The 18,877-nt window shown below is 57.7% G+C and overlaps 1 protein-coding gene across 6 annotated transcripts in view; it reads left to right on the top strand.

Moving 5' to 3' along the window:
* DNAH2 (dynein axonemal heavy chain 2) overlaps nucleotides 1–18,877 on the top strand; it is a 79,783-nt gene that overhangs the window by 23,988 nt on the left and 36,918 nt on the right. For all 6 annotated transcript variants that reach the window (XM_047707042.1, XM_047707041.1, XM_047707045.1 and 3 more), the window contains exons 15-38: nucleotides 5,947–6,093; nucleotides 6,857–7,013; nucleotides 7,228–7,467; nucleotides 7,737–7,925; nucleotides 8,124–8,271; nucleotides 8,703–8,895; nucleotides 9,280–9,480; nucleotides 9,572–9,728; nucleotides 10,036–10,210; nucleotides 10,593–10,756; nucleotides 11,617–11,778; nucleotides 11,863–11,966; nucleotides 13,033–13,189; nucleotides 13,322–13,404; nucleotides 13,519–13,699; nucleotides 14,051–14,189; nucleotides 15,555–15,772; nucleotides 16,034–16,135; nucleotides 16,461–16,586; nucleotides 16,878–16,988; nucleotides 17,242–17,430; nucleotides 17,737–17,840; nucleotides 17,947–18,136; nucleotides 18,656–18,836. In XM_047707042.1, the coding sequence (XP_047562998.1) occupies nucleotides 5,947–6,093; nucleotides 6,857–7,013; nucleotides 7,228–7,467; nucleotides 7,737–7,925; nucleotides 8,124–8,271; nucleotides 8,703–8,895; nucleotides 9,280–9,480; nucleotides 9,572–9,728; nucleotides 10,036–10,210; nucleotides 10,593–10,756; nucleotides 11,617–11,778; nucleotides 11,863–11,966; nucleotides 13,033–13,189; nucleotides 13,322–13,404; nucleotides 13,519–13,699; nucleotides 14,051–14,189; nucleotides 15,555–15,772; nucleotides 16,034–16,135; nucleotides 16,461–16,586; nucleotides 16,878–16,988; nucleotides 17,242–17,430; nucleotides 17,737–17,840; nucleotides 17,947–18,136; nucleotides 18,656–18,836 (3,818 nt within the window). The remainder of the gene's footprint in view (nucleotides 1–5,946; nucleotides 6,094–6,856; nucleotides 7,014–7,227; nucleotides 7,468–7,736; nucleotides 7,926–8,123; nucleotides 8,272–8,702; nucleotides 8,896–9,279; nucleotides 9,481–9,571; nucleotides 9,729–10,035; nucleotides 10,211–10,592; nucleotides 10,757–11,616; nucleotides 11,779–11,862; nucleotides 11,967–13,032; nucleotides 13,190–13,321; nucleotides 13,405–13,518; nucleotides 13,700–14,050; nucleotides 14,190–15,554; nucleotides 15,773–16,033; nucleotides 16,136–16,460; nucleotides 16,587–16,877; nucleotides 16,989–17,241; nucleotides 17,431–17,736; nucleotides 17,841–17,946; nucleotides 18,137–18,655; nucleotides 18,837–18,877) is intronic.

Raw genomic sequence — 18,877 nt, 5'->3', positions numbered from 1 at the left:
TGCCTGGACCTTGTGCCCTGTCCCCGCACTGTGGTGCGTTTGCCCGACGTTGGGGCAGGATGCCCGTGGAGCTTTGAGAGGCGTAGGAGACCTTTCCCATCAAGAAGCACGTGAAATAACTTGACATACTGGTTGCATAATCTTTACAGCACCGCCTAGCAAGGCAGCTCCGGGCCAAATAGTTATGGCACCGGTTTAAGTGAAACCCAAACAATGGCCAGACGCTTGTTGCCGGGGAGTGTTTCTGTCCCTCCGGGGTTGTTTACTAGAAGGATCTGCTGTAAGCTTCTTTACATTTTTGTGGTTTCAAGATAAGGCTGCCTCTGCTGGGTAAATTCTGTATGGGGAAGGGAAAAACAAAACAAAACAAAAAACCCAACCCATGATCCCAGGGAAGGACTCTGCCAAGCCTGGGCTCATCCCACCCGTAAAGAAATGTCCGGCGTACAAAGTGCTACTGGGGAGGTGCCGATGGCTTTATCAGCTGACTCTTCTGTGCTCAGGGGTCTTGATAACATCTCGAAATATGCTTGCTTTTCAAGTGTCCTGAGTGTTCTCCGAATTACCCGACTCCCCCTGAGTTCGGAGCCTTCCGGGCCCTGAGAGAGTCTGTTTTATCTCACAAGGGGCTTTCTTATCCCACCTTCTATCCCAAACATTGGGGCTCTGAAGTCCCAAAGGGCTTTTACCATGTTCCACGGCCAGACTGGCTTCACCAACTGCCTGTAGCGCAAATGTGTTCCAGATGTCGTCTCTCCCCTGGCTGAGGACAGCCGTGTGGTCCCTGTGTCCCGCACCACCCTGTGCCGCCATGCATCCCCCCGCCCCCAGCAGGAGAGGGGACATGGGGACAGACGCCTCTCGGTCTTCTGTCTGTAGGGCCTGCACTTCCTCCTTGTCCCCCACCCATATAGGGGCTTTCTCTGTGGGGTCAGTTCACTCCAGACTGTCACTCTAAACTCCATGGGCTTCCCTTTCCTGCCTCTGTGGCCCAACCGCGGCTCTGAGGATCAATGAGGAAACACCTTACAAAATAATTTCCCAGGCTGATTTTTTTTTTTTTTTAAGATTATTTATTTATTTATTTGACACACAGAGATCACAAGTAGGCAGAGAGACAGGCAGAGAGAGAGAGGATGAAGCAGGCTCCCTGCTGAGCAGAGAGCCCGATGTGGGGCTCGATCCCAGGACCCTGAGAGCATGACCTGAGCTGAAGGCAGAGGCTCAACCCACTGAGCACCCAGGCACCTCTGATTTTTTTTTTTTTAAGGAAACTTTATTTGTTGGGGCGCCTGGGTGGCTCGTGTGCCCGGCTCTTGACTTCAGCTAGGGTCACGATCTCAGGGTCGTGAGATTGAGCCCCGAGTCGGGTTCCGCGCTCAGCAGAATCCACTGCTCTCCCTCTGCTCCTGCCTGTGCCTGTGCCCGCTCCCTCCCTCCCTCTCTCAAATAAATAAGTATTTAAAAAAAGAGATTTCATCTGTCAGTAAAATAAAATGTGCATTCTGGACATTAATTGACACACTTCTGGCCCCATCAGAGCCACAACCCTGTGGAAAGAGTTCCTCCCAGGATGTTTGAGCTCAGCTCAACATCAAGATGGCATCATCCAAGTCCATCCTGTCGGCCAACACGTTAAAACCTGACGACAGGCCTTCAGTTACTTTGCAGATCTTGCCAAAATGACCAAATGAAGAGATATTCGAGTGCAGTGCTGGGGAGCACACTTGCCCACATGGGCTGGCCGCGGTGCTGATCAGGGAGACTGGTTCGGGGCCTCTAGTCTGAAGAAATGCTCAGACCCCACTCTCCGACGGGCATAGCTCTCACACCAGGTTTGGGGTTAAGTCCGTATCTAGTGCTTAGCTTAACGTGACCTTGTTAGTCTCGTTTGCAGCTGGACGGAGGGATTTCCTGGTGATGCTTCTTTTCTTGGCTTGTCTGATGTTTGCTGTTTTCGGGACCGATAATCTCCTTGTTATTTTTGCTAGCACAGTTTGCTAACGTTAATTCTCCCAGACCCATCATGTTTGTCCTCACTCTCTGACTGGCTTCCTGTTTTTCTTAGAGCTGTCCCCTGCTCAAACTCCCTTTCCTCCTGAGTCAGTAGGGCTGCTTGGTTTCAAGGCTTGCTACGAAGCCTGGAACTTTCCCCTGCACCTGGAGCCTCCTTTGTCTTCCTCTTTCTTGGGTTAGGCCCTCATTTTGGTGGAGTGTATTTCTCAGTAGCTTTCCCAGAAATGGTGTGTGGCAGGGAAATCTTTTGAGTTCTCATGTGATTGGCCACGGTTGTCTTCTGCCCTCCCCTTGTTGGACGTTTGACTGGATTTGGAATCCTAGGGCAAAAGGAATTTTCCCTGGCTTTGGCCTCTCTCTCTCTTTGGAGGGTTTCCTTCCACGCCTGGTAATGCACTGTTCACTCATGTGTAAGAGAGGCCTATTCACTTGAAAATAATTTCCCTCACTGGGATTTTCCTCTCCAGGGAAGGTGAAATTATAACCCTTTGCAACACCTCAAATGCAAGATCATTTCTTCTTGTTATTTCAGCCATTGCCTGTAGATCAGACACAGAATGTTCTGGAATTTTCTTCTCATTGTGCTTCCAAGTAGCATTTCAGTAATATTCAGAACACGGACTTTCGTGAGAACACCTCCAGATCGTGGGGGCTTTGGGCTGTGATAAAAAAATACACTTTCCTTAAAAAAAAATAAAAGAAGAAAAAAAGACAAAAGAAAAAGAACAATAAAAAAAGAAACCACACCGATTTTACAAATCACCTGATTTTTTAGTCAAGCCTTTTTTTTTTTTAATTTTGAAAATATTCTATATTTTCTTCTGGCATTTCATGATTTTATTCATTACATATAGATGTCTGATCTATTTGAAACTTAGTTTGATGTAGGGAGAGAGCTGCACATGCGGCTGGGTTGTGTGTTTTAATCCCAGATGGCTAGCCCGCTGACCCGATCTCATTTATATAACATAACAAATTCCCACGGAGAGTCGTGTCTATTTTGGGATTCGCTTTTCTGTGCTGGTATGTCTGTCTGTTCATGTGAAGGAACAAAACTGCTTCAATTATTGACCTCATTCCTCTCCCTTTGCCGAGTTTTTAGGGGATATTTTTAATATTTATTTCCCATAAGAAGTTTGGAATCAATCTGTTTAGTACCCAAAATAGTTCTGTTCCTATTTTTATGGGAATAAGGATTGGGTTAAATTTATAGGTTAACTGAAGAAGAATGAACATCTTTAAGGTTTGAGTCTTTCCACCCAAAAATAACACTTTTTCTTTCAATGTATTTAAATCCATATAAAATGTCTATAAGTCATTTTTCCATATACATTGACCAATGAGCAAGAGATGTCATCATATATATATATATATAAACACATCTATAAATTTGCGTGCAAATGTTATATATAAACATCACTTGTTAATTGGTTAATTTGGGTATTTTATTTTTATGGTTTTAATGGTCATGGATCTCTTTTCTTCCCTGAGAATGTTTAACTGGTTACTGGTTTTTATATTGGAAACTAGTTCTGTGTTCTGGCCTTGCTTGAGAGATCGGATGCCGCAGTCACGCCGGGCTCCCACAGGTGGTGGCAATTCCCTGGCGCCTTCGCTCTTTGGGACAGGTGGAAAGAGCCGCGTGCTCTCTCGATCAACTTTAGGCCAATATCCAGTTGCCGTTTCACATTGCGCTAGGGTCACAGGTGCCTTGGAGAAAGTGGAGTTTCCGAACTTGGCTTTGCCTCTAAAAGCCCAAGGAGGTGGTAGTGGGTGGTGGTGGTAGTGGGTGCTAGGTTCAGAAGCACATGTACCTATGGAGCGCGTCCTGGGCAGGCAAGGCAGGGAGCTTTCCAGGGTGAGAGGACAGAGGGCCAGGACTGAGGAGGCCTGTGGGGCTTGGGGACAAGGTGTCCTGGGGAGACTTGACGAGGGCAGTTGTGGAGGCTAAGGGGGCAGCTCTCAGGGCACAGAGTTTGCGTTGACAGCTCTGCACGGAAGGTACGTGGTCGATGGGAGTGCGGGGCACAGGGCCCACAGGGGGTTACAGAGTCCTGGGGGGCTAGGTTTGGTTTGTTTTTTTTCAAGATGGTAGAACCTTGGCCTTCCTTGACTGTTGATGGGAGGAACTGCAGGCTGAGGACAGCTGGAGGGGCTGCCATGTTCCGTGTCAGGATGTGGAGCCCTGGAGACCTTGGCCTTGGGGGTGGGGAGGGCCTCTTCTGTCCTAAATGGCAGAAGCTTTGGGTGGGACTCAAGTCCCCAGCCTTCTGGGTTTGACAGCAAGAAATACGTGGAGTCTCCCTGGGGTGTAGGAGGTGGGCTTTCCACAGAGACAAGGAGGGACGGGTCCAAGAGAGTGGTGAGGTGCTGCTGGCGGTGGCCAGGAGAACAGGACGGAGGGCAGCCTGGGGAGCCCTCAGGGTGCTCATCGATGTGGCCCCGCCCTGCTGGGCCCCCTCCATGGGCGCACAGGGCAGGCACGTGGCAGTAGACTGAGCCAGGCTGGGGTTCCGCCAAGTGGCTTATGCCAAGGAGCCGGTGAGGAGTGGCAGGAGGGCCGTGGAAGTGACAGATGGCGGGGTTCAGGAGCAGGGGGGGTCTGAGGGGCTGATCTCAGAGGTGGGCATGACAGCTGGGAGGAAAGGGGGAGAGCTCGCCGGATGCGGGGGCCACGTGCGCAAGTCCGATTCCTCTGGTACTGCCTCTAAGAGAGGAACAAGAAACAGCTGAGATCCGTTTTAATACCCAACCCAACGCCGCCCTGCGTACAATCCTTCCAACATGTAATAAATATAAAGATTACTACTGGGGAGTTTTCTGTTCTTTTTTTCATGCAAATTCCTTTGCCTTCCATCTCTGCGTCTTTTTCTCTGCTTTCCGAGAGATTTCTGTCGATTTCATTGTTAATGGGCTTGTTTGTTCGTTAATGTCTCTCCTCTAACTTCCAGGAGCTCTTCTGAGTTTTGGGTCACGGATGCTCCTTTTTTGTCCGGTCTTACTTGGTGCAGATGGCCTCCTTTCTGCCTCCTTTCTATGTGGCCCATCCCCTCATCTCTCCTTGCATTTGCTTTTCTTCTCTTTGGTTGTTTGGCTCCTGCCTTCTGTGCTTGAAAGGACAGAGACCGATGTTTTGTGATCCTTGGTCATCCATCTTCAAGGGCAGGGAGATGGAAAGTGGACCCGAAACACTGCTGAGCAGGTTGTGGGGCTCGTCAGCTGTGGGCTGCTTCCAGGGGACCCCTGCAGTGACTGTCCTTGGGGTTCACCCCTCAGGCTGGCCAGAGGCCATGGAAAACAGTCCTCCGGGCCTTGTTCTGGAGGGTGTTGGTCCAGCTGTCTGAGCCCGGTCAGTGGCTGGGAAAAGAAGCCTGGGGGGGGGGGGTCTTAACATTCAGTGTGCATGTGACCCTAAATGTCCCTTTCTCTTAGTACACCCCCTTCTTCAGCCGGGCCTGGGGTCCCCAGTCCAAGAACCTCCATCGGTCTGTCTCTGTACGTTTCTCCGGACAAGAAGCCTTCCATCTTCTGCTGGGGTGACAAGGGCACTTGTTTAAGTGTGCAGATTCGGGGTGGGCACAGGTGGGGCGCTGTTTCCACAACCTTCCCTCCTGAGACACTTGGAGACACCAGCCTGGGCCTCAGAGAGCCCCACGGTGTGGACGGAGTGGCCTCTCAGCGGTCTCCGTCCCCAGCTGAGGATGTCTGCTCTGCTCCTTGCCCCTGGGCCCTCTGCTCCCTGTCTGCCTCCGAGGGCTCATGCCCTAAACACACAGCACCCCTCTTCCCGCTGTTGTGGCGGTTTGGCAGGGAGTCCCGCAGCCTTCTTTACCGGGACGTTCTGCTTCATTTCTCATCTGTGTCTGCGCCTGGGGCCGCAGCCAGGCCCTCCAGCAGTCCCGTGAGTGGCCTCGCTGTTTTTCCCCTGAGGTCCCTGCTGATTCTCTTCGTGGAGATTGACTACTGGGAGCGGCTGCTCTTTGAGACGCCCCACTACGTGACGAATGTGGCAGAGCGCGCCGAGGACCTGCGCGTTCTCCGGGAGAACCTGCTGCTCGTGGCCCGAGACTACAACCGGTGAGGCCGCGGCCCTCCGCGTGGCCTTCTGCGCGCCTTCCGGGTTCCTCGGTGTCTTTATATGATCTGTCCCGTGATGTCGCCTGTCTCCTGCAGGATCTCTCCTTTAGGTCTGACCGTCTCAAAAAATGCTTTCTCCTGCTCTCTCGCACAGCCCTGCGGTTTTTCCTGTCCCTTGCACTTCTGTCTTCTAGCTTCAGGGTAGAAAGCCAAAACACCCCCGCCAGGTCCCCTCCAGCCCCACAGGCACTGGGGCCAGGCGGACTATGGGCTGGGTCACTTCTCTAGGAACGCACGGTGAGAGGGGGCATTAGGATTGAGGAAAGCATCAGCGGTCCTGAACCAGGGCCCCCTGCCTGGAGCCCTTGGTGCTTATCTCTGCCCCAAGGCTCTGCTCTGGGTTGGGTGCCGGTCTCAGCCCAGGTAAAGTCCACTGGTGGAGCCCGCGGTCTCGTCTGGGAGTCTAGAACGACACCATCCAATATGGCGGCCCCCAGTTGCATGTGGCTGTGTCTGTTTTAATTACTTACTTGGAATTACGTGAAGTATTACAGCTGAGTCACTCATGGGCACAGGCCATGTTTTTGGTGCGGCACTGCCACACGTGGTTGGTGTGTGGCCAGCACAAAGTGCAGAGCGTTTCCGCCATAGGCGGAAGAGAAACCTTCCTCGGAAAGCTCCAGATGGCCCCACCGAGTTCCCTGGCACGGGGGGCGGCCTGCAGAGCTTGTCCCAGCTGCTGCTGGTCCCCTGTCCCACACAGGATCATCGCCATGCTGTCCCTCGACGAGCAGGCCCTCTTCAAAGAGCGAGTCCGATTCCTGGATAAGAAGATCCATCCTGGACTCAAGAAGCTGCACTGGGCCTTGAAGGGGGCCAGTGCCTTCTTCATCACGGAGTGCCGCATACATGCCAGCAAGGTGCGTCCCAGGCACTCGACTCGGCTGACCCGAGGGCCAGTGCGTGGACGGTCCGTATGGAGCCCAGGGAGTGTGGGAAGGACACGAAGCGTGTCCGCGTGCGTTATTGTTGATGTCAGCAGCTGTGGCTGGAGCACAGGTGGGAGGTGAGCACGGAGCCCAGAGGGTCTCTTCCCAAACTGAGGCCCCCCTCCGGCGTGCGGGCCGCCTCCAGGTGCAGGCCATCGTGAACGAGTTCAAGACCTCCACTCTGACCATTGGCTGGCGAGCGCAGGAGATCTCCGAGACGCTGCTGGTGCGCATCAGTGGCAAACGGGTGTACCGGGACCTGGAATTTGAGGAGGACCAGCGGGAGCACCGCGCGGCTGTGCTGCAGAAGCTACAGCGCCTGCACCAGGACGTGGTGGCCATCATGACCAACTCCTATGAGGTCTTCAAGAATGACGGCCCAGAGGTGCGGCTCCTGGGGCCCGGCTCTGTGGCTGCGCGAGGCCCCCCAGCCCCACCTGTGGCCATCAGAACTTTCTCCTGGTTCTTCCCCTCCATCCTCTGTGGGGCGCTTCTCAGACATCCTGCTGTCATCTTGGACTCACCTGACCTTCAGTCCCTCAAACCTTCCTTCGGGGCTCTGTGTCCCACCTCTCTCTTTCACCGGCTTCCTCCCCTACCACCTCCACCCCGGCGCTGTCTCCCCTGAGGCCCCCCTTCCGCCCGTGCCCCCAGATCCAGCAGCAGTGGATGCTGTACACGGTCCGGCTGGACCGCATGCTGGAGGACGCCCTGCGTCTCAACGTGAAGTGGTCGCTGCTGGAGCTGTCCAAGGCCATCAACGGGGATGGGAAGACCACACCCAACCCCCTCTTCCGAGTCCTGGTCACTTTGCAGAACGACACACAGGGAGGTGTGGCACAGGTGGGGACCTTAACTCCTGATGTTCCCAAACTGTCTCACTCTCCTTTCCATTTCCCTCCGTCCTTAAACTTGGCCCTTGGCCTTGACTTCATCCTGCGGCCTCTGGGGCTCCCTTAGGGGTCCGGCCCTCTCAGTCCCAGGGCTGGTCTCCTCCACCGCCATGCTGAGGCCCTCTCTGCTGTGTACCCCCGCCCCCAGGTGGAGTTCTCACCCACTCTCCAGACTCTGGCAGGCGTGGTCAACGACATTGGCCACCACCTCTTCTCCACCATCTCTGTCTTCCACCACCTCCCCGAGATTCTCATCAGGCGCAAGTTTCATCGTGACCCCATCCACGTCATCGTGGGTGAGTGCGCGGCAGGGAGGGCACCGGGTTCGAGGGCCATCAGAGACTTCGGGATGGGCAGTGCCAGGAGGAGAGGCCAGGGCTGTCTCCAGACATGGGGGCCGGTCGTCTCCATGATGCTGGGAAGGCCAGGTGGGGGGCCAGACAGGGGAAGGGAGTAAGCATGGTGGGGAGAGTGGATGGCAGGTGACTCACGCTCAAGGTGTTTGGGACTGAGGTGGCAGATGTGGAAGGACAGTTTGGGACAGGGGTAGGATAGGAGGCGCCCCTCTCAGTCCTTGCCCCCTCTGCTTTCGAGTGCTGACGGCTGAGCTGCATTTCTTTGGGCAAGTGGTGTTGGAGAGGAGGGGTTGGGAGCCGGGGGCCGGGGCCCAGGCTGGAGCTTACGCTGGGCTGGGAGTGAGTGACAAGCATCGTGCCGGCTCTTGAAGAGCGAGACGAGGACATCAGGAAGATCCAGGCCCAGATCAGCAGTGGCATGACCAACAACGCGGCCCTGCTGCAGAACTACCTCAAGACCTGGGATCTGTACCGGGAGATCTGGGAGATCAACAAGGACTCGTTCATTCGCCGCTACCAGCGCCTCAACCCCCCTGTCTCTTCGTTCGATGCCGACATTGCCCGGTAAGGCATGAAGGTGGCAGACCACATCCCTCTCTCGCCAGCCTTGTGATGTGGGTTCTGTTGTTACTGCCGCGTTGTAGGTGAGAGCTCGGGGCCAGAACAGTTTCGATAACCCGAGGTCACAGAGCTGGGGGGCAGCAGTGGGTACTCAGATCTGTGCGTCCCTAAAGTCTCGAATGCCAGCCGAGGGGGTCTGCCTGCTGTCTCACGGGCAGAGGTTGGGGAAATGATAGGCTCCTGGCCGTGGGGCTGGGACAGCCCCGGAGTGGAGGAGCACCGCCGTCTGGGGCGGGGGTGCTGGACACCAGAGCTCAAACTCGCGACGGGGCAGCGGGCTCGGCTGCCGAGGGACAACCGCCCTAGCGGGGACCCGGGCCCTTGCAGCTACACGGAGGTGGCCAACAACGTGCAGAAGGAGGAAACGGTGCTCAACATCCAGTTTGTGCTGCTGGACTGCTCCCACCTCAAGTTCTCGCTCGTGCAGCACTGCAACGAGTGGCAGAACAAGTTCACCACCCTGCTCAAGGAGATGGCGGCCCGGCACCTCCTGGAGCTGCACACCTACCTGCGGGACAACGGGGAGAAGTATGGGCTCCCCCGGCGGTGGGGTGGGGGCAGGAGGGCGGCCCAGGGTCCTGCCCGCTCGCCCACCGGCCCGCTCTCCGCCTGCCCTCAGAATCAGCTGCCCTCCCCAGACGCTGGAGGAGCTGGGGGTCAGTTTGCAACTCATGGAGACCCTGCAGCACGACCTGCCCAACCTGGAGACCCAGATCCCCCCCATACACGAGCAGTTCACCATTCTGGAGAAGTATGAGGTGCCGGTTCAGGAAAACGTGAGTTCCCGCAGCGGGCCGTCCCCAGGTTCCGGTGTGTGGCGGCAGCAGCTTGCGGAGGAGGCTGAACCCCGACGTCGTAGGTCCTGGGCCGCCTGGAGGGATGGCAGGGGAGTGAGCTGGGCCAAAGGCACGAGATCCCAAGGCCTTGGAGAGTCAGAGAACTCAGCTGATAGTTTGGGTCGGGTTCTGGATTTCTGGTAGGCTCTAAGACTGCCATCCATAGGGTCAGAAATGAGGTCCTAAGAGCATGGCGGGGGCTGGACCTCCTGCTCATGGGTCACCGTGCCCTCCTGGATGTCCTCAGGTCCTGGAGATGCTGGACAGTCTCAATGGGGAGTGGGTCGTCTTCCAACAAATCCTGTTGGACAGTGAGCAAATGCTGAAGAAACACAAGGAGAAATTCAAGACAGGCCTCATCCACTCGGCAGACGACTTCAAGAAGAAAGCACATAACTTCCTGGAAGACTTTGAATCCAAAGGTAGCCGCTCCCGAGCTCTCCCGCTGGACCTCTGCTCTGACCCAGGGTCTCAAAGCCTTGGTCCCCAGGAGGCGGGGACAAGGATGAGCAGGGAAGGATGCTGCTCGGGGATGGGGATGGAGGCCTGGCGCTTCTGGCCGCGCCGCCCAGCTCAGGGCGGTGTTTCTAGTTTTCTTTCTTCCCCATGACCCGCCCGGTTCGGATTCTCACATCAGGGGTAGGAGTTTTCACTAAAGCGAACCGTCATCCTTGCTGCGCATTCCCTCGTTTCCCTTCCCGACCCTGCCGGGTTGGGAGAGAAGGGAGATCTGCCCCCAAGGGGGTAGGAGAGCCGTGATGGTCCTTCCCGGGGACGAAGGCCTTAACCTGGGACTTGCCGCAGGCCCCTTCACCAGTAATGTGGGGCACCAAGCAGCCCTGGAGCAGATCGCACACATGCGGGCCATGCTGAACGCCATGCGGGAAGAGGAAAACAGTCTCCGCTCCAACCTGGGCATCTTCAAGATCGAGCAGCCGGCCTCCAAGGACCTGCAGAACCTGGAGAAGGTGCTGGGCCAGTGCCTCGCGCTGGGCAGCGGTGGGGGCAGCGGTGGGGGCCGCGGGCAGGGGCCTGGGGCCCGAGGGCCAGGCCAGGAGGAAGATGGGAATGCCAGGACCTTTAAAAAAAAAATGGAGGTAAAATCCAGGTAACAACATAACTGATTTAAAGCAAGCGGCATCCCGTACATTCACGATTTACAACGGAGTCAACCTCTCTGGCTCCAGAAGCCTTCCACGGCCCGGACGGAAGCCTGCACCCTCTCCCCTCAGCCCCCGTCGACCTCTTGGCCATCTTCTGTCTATGGATTTGCCTGTCCTGTGCACTCCCTACCGATGGCTTTAAGTGTCTGGCTTGGTGGCTCGGAAGGACGTTTCCCAGGCTCTAGTGTGTGTTGGTGGTTCGAACCTTGCTCCGGCCGGGGCGCTTCCTTGTGTGCACAGTGGGCTGGTTCCCACCTTCTAGCAATCTCACTGCTGGCACCGTGTGTGTGCCTGACATGCTTGAGCCCTGCTCCTGGCCCCGGGGTGCGGGCGGGGGAGTGGCGGCAGCTCTCCCATGAGCGTGTGTGGGGCTGCCAGGCTCCCTTCCCCTGTGGCCCCCACATCCTCCTGGGCGCTCCCCCTCCCCCCATGCCTTTTCTGGGCCTGGGGGTCCTGCTGGGTGTGAAGTGGTGCCTTTGCTTTGTGTGTCCCTCAGGGCTAAAGATGGTGAGGATCTTGGCACGGCTCTTAAGGCCAGAGAGTGGAGAAGGAGCCATGAGCCCGGGAGACAGCCCTCCCCTGTGGGGCCTGGCCTGAGTCCTGGCAGGGAGCAGGACGGGGGCGGGGGCCTCACTCACTGCTTCTTCCCGCTCTTGGCCCGGAAGGAGCTGGAGGCCCTGCAGCAGGTGTGGGAGATCACCCGGGACTGGGAGGAGAACTGGAGCCAGTGGAAGACCGGCCGGTTCCTGATGCTGCAGACGGAGGCCATGGAGGCCATGGCGCACGGGCTGTTCCGCCGGCTCACCAGGCTGGCCAAGGAGTACAAGGTGCTCGGGGCGGGTGGGAGGCGGAGGAAGGGGACCGTGCGGGGATGCTGGGTGGGGCTGCTGACGCCTCCCGGGTCTTCCCAGGACCGCAACTGGGAAATCATTGAGAGCACCCGCGCCAAAATCGAGCAGTTCAAGAGGACGATGCCGCTCATCTCGGACCTGCGCAACCCGGCCCTGAGGCAGAGGTGAGGCTGCTGCGTGCTCCTCGGGGCTGGCCCCTGAGCCCTGGCTGCCTGGGCCTCGCGCTGTCCCCTCCCCGCGTCCACCCACAAACACGCTTCCTGGGGAAGCCGCACTCTGTTCTATCACCGCTCAGCTTGGTGTCTTCTGTCTACAGAAGGATTTATTCTCTTCTTAAAAATAGATTTTATTTATTTTATGTTTTGGGGGGGGCAGAGGGAGAGGGGGAGAGAATGTCAAGCAGACTCTGCCCTGAGCTCGGAGACTGACACGGGGCTTGATCTCAGGACCCTGAGATCATGAGCTGAGCCCCAAACCAAGAGTCGGACACTTAACTGACTGAGCCACCCCGGACGCCCCAAAAGGTTTTATTCTGATTTCGCCGAAAGTATCCCCTTCTTCCTTCCTGGTCTGTGATTCTGGGCTTCGCCTAAGAAGACCCCTCCCCCGAGTTCAACCGGCATTCTCTCCGTACTTCCCTCTAATACTCTGTAATTTTCTTCTGCAAGTTTACTCTCTCGATGCGCGTGGACTCTGCCACGTGGTTGGAGAGGAGGCCTTCGAGGCTGTGGAGGACGCGATGTGCTCTTCTCTAAATGGTGTAATGGTCATGCATTCAGAAGGAAGGGATTTCACTTCTTCCGCGTTGCGTCCCGGACAGGGTTTCCGGCAGGTTTGCCCTCACGTGTCCCGTGGCTGAGTGTCACCTGACCACTTCACCCGCTTCAGTTGTCTGACCCCCTCGGATTCAGGGGACCCGGGGCTCCTCTCTGATCATGGGCGTGTGAGTTGGATGAGCTCTGCGGGCCCGGCGCTGGCCCCGTGCGCAATCTGTCCACCGTAGACCTGCAGCGGTCGGTCTGAACCCCCTCTCCAGAGTCAGTCCCTCCCTCTGAACTCCCCGCAGTGCCCGGGGGGGGCATCTTAGGGCCTATTTAATGAATAATATCGATACACATACGGACTCACCCTGTTCCTGTTGGGGAGAGGAAGCCTGCTCGTCGACGCAAACATTTACCAGTGCACCCTGGTGTCTGGCCTCATGGTCTGACCTTCTGTCCCTGGCTGCAGGCACTGGGATCAGGTCAGGGATGAGATCCAACGGGAATTTGATCAGGAATCTGAGAGCTTCACCTTGGAGCAGATCGTGGACCTCGGGATGGACCAGCATGTGGAGAAAATCGGGGAGATCTCTGCGTCAGCGACCAAAGAGCTGGCCATAGAGTTGGTGCGTCAGAGTCCCCTCCTGCCCCCCCTCCACGCCCCGGCTAGCTTTTCAGCATCCCATGGCCCCTCCCGAGTTCTGGTCCCTTTGGGGACCGAATACTGGATGGTTCTGTCTCCTGGTCTCTCTCCACAGGCGTTACAGAACATTGCCAAGACTTGGAACGTGATCCAGCTGGACATTGTCCCCTATAAGGACAAAGGCCATCACCGACTCCGGTAAAGATGGCTTCAGGGCACGGGGGGGGCGGTGGGCTGCGCGCCCTGGGCTGCAGGCCCTCCTGAGGTCTGGCAGATGGGGATGGACTGGAATTTTGATGCTTTCCACCCCAGAGGCACAGAGGAGATATTCCAGGCCCTGGAAGATAACCAGGTGGCTTTGTCTACCATGAAGGCGTCCCGTTTTGTCAAGGCCTTTGAGAAGGAAGTGGACCACTGGGAGCGCTGCCTCTCCCTCATCCTGGAGGTCGTGGAGATGGTGCTGACAGTGCAGCGCCAGTGGATGTACCTAGAGGTCAGGACCCACTCTGGCTCCTTTCTTGGCACACGACCTACATCTCAGTCCTCTTCTCAGCTGCGTTTTCCCACCTCTCAAGTCCTCCTTCCTTTGGGCCCCGAGCGTAATAGTGATGACCCGTCCCAGTCACTTCCCTCCTTGAAAGTCCTGTTTTCCTTCTGTTTCTCTTCTCAGACCTGGGGGTCTGGCCTCCTGACCCCAACTTTCCTTCCTGAACGTGGGCATTTCGCCCTTTGGTTCTGATGCTCCTTCTCTTGCCCTCGGCTGCTGTTCCTGGTCTGGGAGTGGGGAGCAGAGCGTGGGGCGCACGTGAGAAACAGCCTCTCACCCCACTTCTTGGCCCCCCAGAACATCTTTATCGGAGAGGACATCCGTAAGCAGCTGCCCAATGAGTCAGCCCTGTTTGACCAGGTCAACAGCAGCTGGAAGTCTATCATGGACCAGATGAGCAGGGACAGCAACGCTCTGCAGAGCACGCACCGCCCAGGTCTGTTGGCTCCATGCGCTCTCATCCCGATGGGGGCTCGGTGGGTGTGGAGTGCGTGAGGTCATAGCCATGGGCTTCATTTATCAAAGGGCCATTGCGCCTGGCCCTCCCGCCATCACCATCTCCTCTTCTGACCGTGAACAGTTCAGTGAACGAAACCCCACAAATCCATAAATACTCGGGAGGAGTAGAGGGTAGTAGGGTGGGGTGAGGGGGTGGGACGGAGACGTACACGGAGAAAGCCTGGTTGGCAGTGGGGGATTCCGGTAAAGAATCAGGAAGTGAGGTCTGGCGCCGGGCGCCGAGAGGGGGATCCTGAGGAGAAGAGCTGTGTCTGGGGGCCATGCGGCCGACTTCTTTGTTTCGTCTTGGGCCAACTAAAGGTTCCTCATTTTCCCAAGAACCTTGGGGTATGTGCTAAAAAGACATTTTAATTATTCTGATAAAATGTGTCGGAAGGTATGCAAAGTTGAGGGACAGCATGCATTTGTTGATCATTGGCAAAATTACATTTTGGAACACATTCTAAGCAAAGCCATCGAAATGCACACCCATTTGGGGAACACAGAAACCAAATCCGTCTCGCCCACGGCTACCGGGTCAGCACCCGGAGGCACGGCGGCCGGTGGACTCTGTCCTTGAGGACGCAAGGATCGTGTCAGATTCCAGGGCTTCCAGATTCTCCTCAGAAGCTAGAAGCGGGGGAAACAGGGGACTAAACCAGCAAAACCAAGACTGGGAGGACACTGAGATGATTGGGAACCTGTCACCAGGAATCCACTGTACGCGGTACCTCAGGCAGTTCTGAGGCGGACGGCGCTAGTGTCGTACCCACAAGGAGGGGAGCGCTCAGCAAGCGTAGTGGACCTGCTGGTTCGTGGGTGAACAGACTCTGCCTGGCTGTGGTCTGTCCCTCTGTCCAGTGCTTTTTTCCCTGCACCTTGGGGGACACCGGCACCCCCTGCCCGTGCTCGCAGCCCCCTTACAATGTGTGCACGTGACCTGTGTTTACGTCTAAGAATTGCACAGAGCTGTCTCTCCCTCCCAGAAGCTCTTGGGGTGGCTTGCAGAGCTGCAGGAATGGGACCATCTAGGACCTAAGGGAGGTGAGACGTGGTCGTATTAGTGGAATCCCGTACGCCGAACGCATGTCGTACAATACGCGCACCTGTATGTGACGGGCCCTTGTGATGAACTAGGAAGAGACTAAGCGTGGTAGAGTGATTTTCGGACACGTCTCGGCTTCCAGCCACCGTTAGGGCAAGATGTACCCCGACGTCTGCACGCTGGTACTGTGGGCAGAGTCGCATGCTCAGAGCCGCTCCGGTGAAGTGTCCTCAAATGTCCTTGGCTGTCCTCTCCCAGGCCTCCTGGACACGCTGACACAAATGAACACGATTCTGGAGGACATTCAGAAGTCTCTGGACATGTACCTGGAGACCAAGCGCCACGTCTTCCCCCGCTTCTACTTCCTGTCCAACGATGACCTCCTGGAGATTCTGGGCCAGTCCCGCAACCCAGAGGCCGTGCAGCCACACCTCAAAAAGTGCTTCGACAACGTCAAATTGCTGAGAATGCAGAAGGTCAGCTGAGCCGGCTGGGCTGGGATGAAGGGCAGGGGGGGATGGCAGTGTCAAGGGATTTGGGGTCCTTGGAGGGGACCGTGGCCTCCCAGCAGGAGGGGGGCATGAATGCTTCTGGATTATCTGGGATAGAACTGCTCGGAGTTGGTAATATTGGGGTCAGGGGAGAGTAGAGGAGACTCCCCTTGAAGAGCCCGGGGGCCTCTAGGTGGCTTGGAGGGGCGGGTGGGCCAGACCGCTCCCAGCTCCCTGTTTTTGCAGGTTGGGGGACCTGGCAGCAAGTGGGAAGCCGTGGGAATGTTCTCGGGTGACGGCGAGTACGTTGACTTCCTCCACCCCGTCCTTCTGGAGGGGCCTGTGGAGGTGAGTAGTGGTGAGGGTCTAAGAGCCGAGCTCATTCTTCTTCCCCTTGGAAAGTGTGCTTGGCTCTGTGAGGGGAGAGCACCTCCACGAAGGGACCCTCCTACCGTCGCTGAACCCCCACCCTGTCCCCTGACGCTGAAAAGCAGACCGTCTGCCCCCTCGCCTCCGTTTCCCTCTGGGACCCAATCCAGCTGCCGCCCAGCTCCAGCTCGTCCCGCGGGGCCCAAAGTCCCAGAGACCTACTCCCGAAGCCCCCGCCCTCTGGGGACGCTTGTCTCTGGCCCTGAGGCCCGGCCGTCCGGCCCTGTCCCCTCCTCCCCCCCAGTCCTGGCTTGGTGACGTGGAGCGGACCATGAGGGTAACCCTGCGGGACCTGCTCCGGAACTGTCGCCTGGCCCTCAAGAAGTTTCTTAACAAGAGGGACAAGTGGGTGAAGGAGTGGGCTGGCCAGGTGAGCCAGGGTCAGCAGAAATGAGGGAGCGTGGAAGGGGTGGGAGGGAGCCACAAAGGTCAGGACAGAATCTCGAGTGTCGCCAGATGCAGGCCTCTTGCCCCTGTTCTGGGCGAAGGCCTTGCTGCTTTGCAGACTGGACCCTTAGCTCCTGCCCGTAGGCCTGAGCTCCCCCTGCAGGGCAGAGCGAGCCCTCTGAGAGGGCCCTGGCGCCTGGGGCCGAGAAGAGGCTGGGCCTTGGGGGCTGGGCTGCGAGCGAGGCCCGAGGATATAGCCTCTGCGTGGGCCCAGGTGGTGATCACGGCCAGTCAGATCCAGTGGACAGCCGACGTCACCAAGTGCCTGCTGACGGCGAAGGAGCGAGGAGACAAGAAAATCCTCAAGGTCATGAAGAAGAAGCAGGTGGGGGGCCCTCCAAGTGTGTGGCGGGCCTGGGGGGCCTTGGAGGGACACTCTGGGGTCCGGGTCAGGGCCACGGCGATGGTGTTTTGTGGTGGGAGTCCTGCGAGGCAAATCCAGGGGGCCTGGAAGGGCTGGGGGTCCGGAGTTGCGGGGGGCTGGGATGGGCCCGGTGCTGGAAGCCGGGTGAGGCGCCGTCGAGCTGTGCCGGCCTCGCCCCCCCCTCTGCTCTTCCCCGCTGCCCCCTGTCCTACAGGTGTCCATCCTGAACAAGTACTCGGAAGCAATCAGGGGGAGCCTGACCAAAATCATGCGGCTGAAAATCGTGGCGCTGGTGACCATAGAAGTCCACGCGCGGGACGTGCTGGAGAAGCTGTACAAGGCCGGCCTCATGGACATCAGCTCCTTTGACTGGCTCAGCCAGCTGCGCTTCTACTGGGACAAGGTGCCGGCCCATGCTGCCACCCACACCCTCCTGGCACTGCAGTCCCTGGGCCTGGTTCTGCTCTCGGTCCTGTCCCGTCTCCCGAGGCAGGACAGCTCACTGCGGGGGCAGCTGGTCGGGCTCAGGAAGGCCGTGGGCATTTGTGCAGCCCGAATATCACCTTCTGCGTGGGCTGTAGGCCCTTCCCTTCGTGGTCCGGACGGAACCCTGGTCTCGTAACTGCAGCCTCCCAGTCCCCCCCAACCCCCAACCCCCCAAGCTCCTCCTCCAAGCCCGTCTCTCCCTTCCTCTGCCCTGTTGCTCTAGGATCTGGACGACTGCTTGATCCGCCAGACCAACACACAGTTCCAGTACAGCTACGAGTACTTGGGGAATTCTGGCCGGCTGGTCATCACCCCGCTGACCGACAGGTGGCTGACGCGGTGACAGGGTGGTGGCCTGGGGAGCAGCAGCTGCTGGGCGGGTGGGGGGGCGCACTCGCAGGAGTCCGACTGGCGTCCTGCCCTCGATCCTCAGGTGTTACATGACCCTGACCACGGCCCTGCACCTGCACCGGGGGGGCTCCCCCAAAGGCCCGGCGGGCACGGGGAAGACAGAGACTGTCAAGGACCTGGGCAAGGCCCTCGGCATATATGTCATCGTGGTCAACTGCTCCGAGGGCCTAGACTACAAGTCCATGGGCAGGATGTACTCAGGCCTGGCCCAGGTCTGTCCCCCCACCCCGCCACCCCTTCCCGGTCCCGGAAGGTCAGGTGAACCCCGGTCCGGTCCCCAGCTTTGTGTAGTGTACAGCACTCTCTGCCCTCAGTGTTCACGACCGTGGAAACCCCTGCACCTCCCCGAGCTCCGCTCGAGTTCATTTTTACTTGTTTGGAAACTTAGGAGATGACGTAAGGGCTCAACAAGGTCATGCACGTGTACATACCTGTCCCAGGAGCAGGCCTCCGGGCTCACCAGTTCCCTCCCCAGGGTCTCTTCCCAGTGCTTGCTGGCTCCAGCCGTCCCCGAGGTTGTCCCTGAGGTTGTCCTGTCGGCTGGAAAGCTTTGGGCCAGGACTGCCCCTGGGGTTCCCTGCCCCGCCAACCCGCCCAGACAGCACTCGAGCTCTGGAGACCGCCACACCTGCCGGGACATGTCAGGCAGGGCTGCCCACCCTGGCCCCTCGGGGCTCCCCGCTGGAGGGGACGGTGCTTCTCTGGCCCCCCAAAACTCTGCCCCCCCACAGACCGGCGCCTGGGGCTGCTTTGACGAGTTTAACCGCATCAACATAGAGGTGCTGTCCGTGGTGGCCCAGCAGATCCTGTCCATCCTGTCCGCCCTGGCCGCCGGCCTCACCCGCTTCTACTTCGAGGGCTTTGAAATAAACCTGGTGTGGTCCTGTGGGATCTTCATCACCATGAACCCGGGTACGGGGACGGGCTTGTCCAGGGCAGCTCGCTGTCTGCCT

This window comes from Lutra lutra, chromosome 16, assembly GCF_902655055.1.
Source record: "Lutra lutra chromosome 16, mLutLut1.2, whole genome shotgun sequence".
In the NCBI taxonomy this organism is placed as follows: domain Eukaryota; kingdom Metazoa; phylum Chordata; class Mammalia; order Carnivora; family Mustelidae; genus Lutra; species Lutra lutra.
Note: the sequence above shows the minus strand (reverse complement) of the source record. Positions and strands in the feature narration are given on the sequence as shown.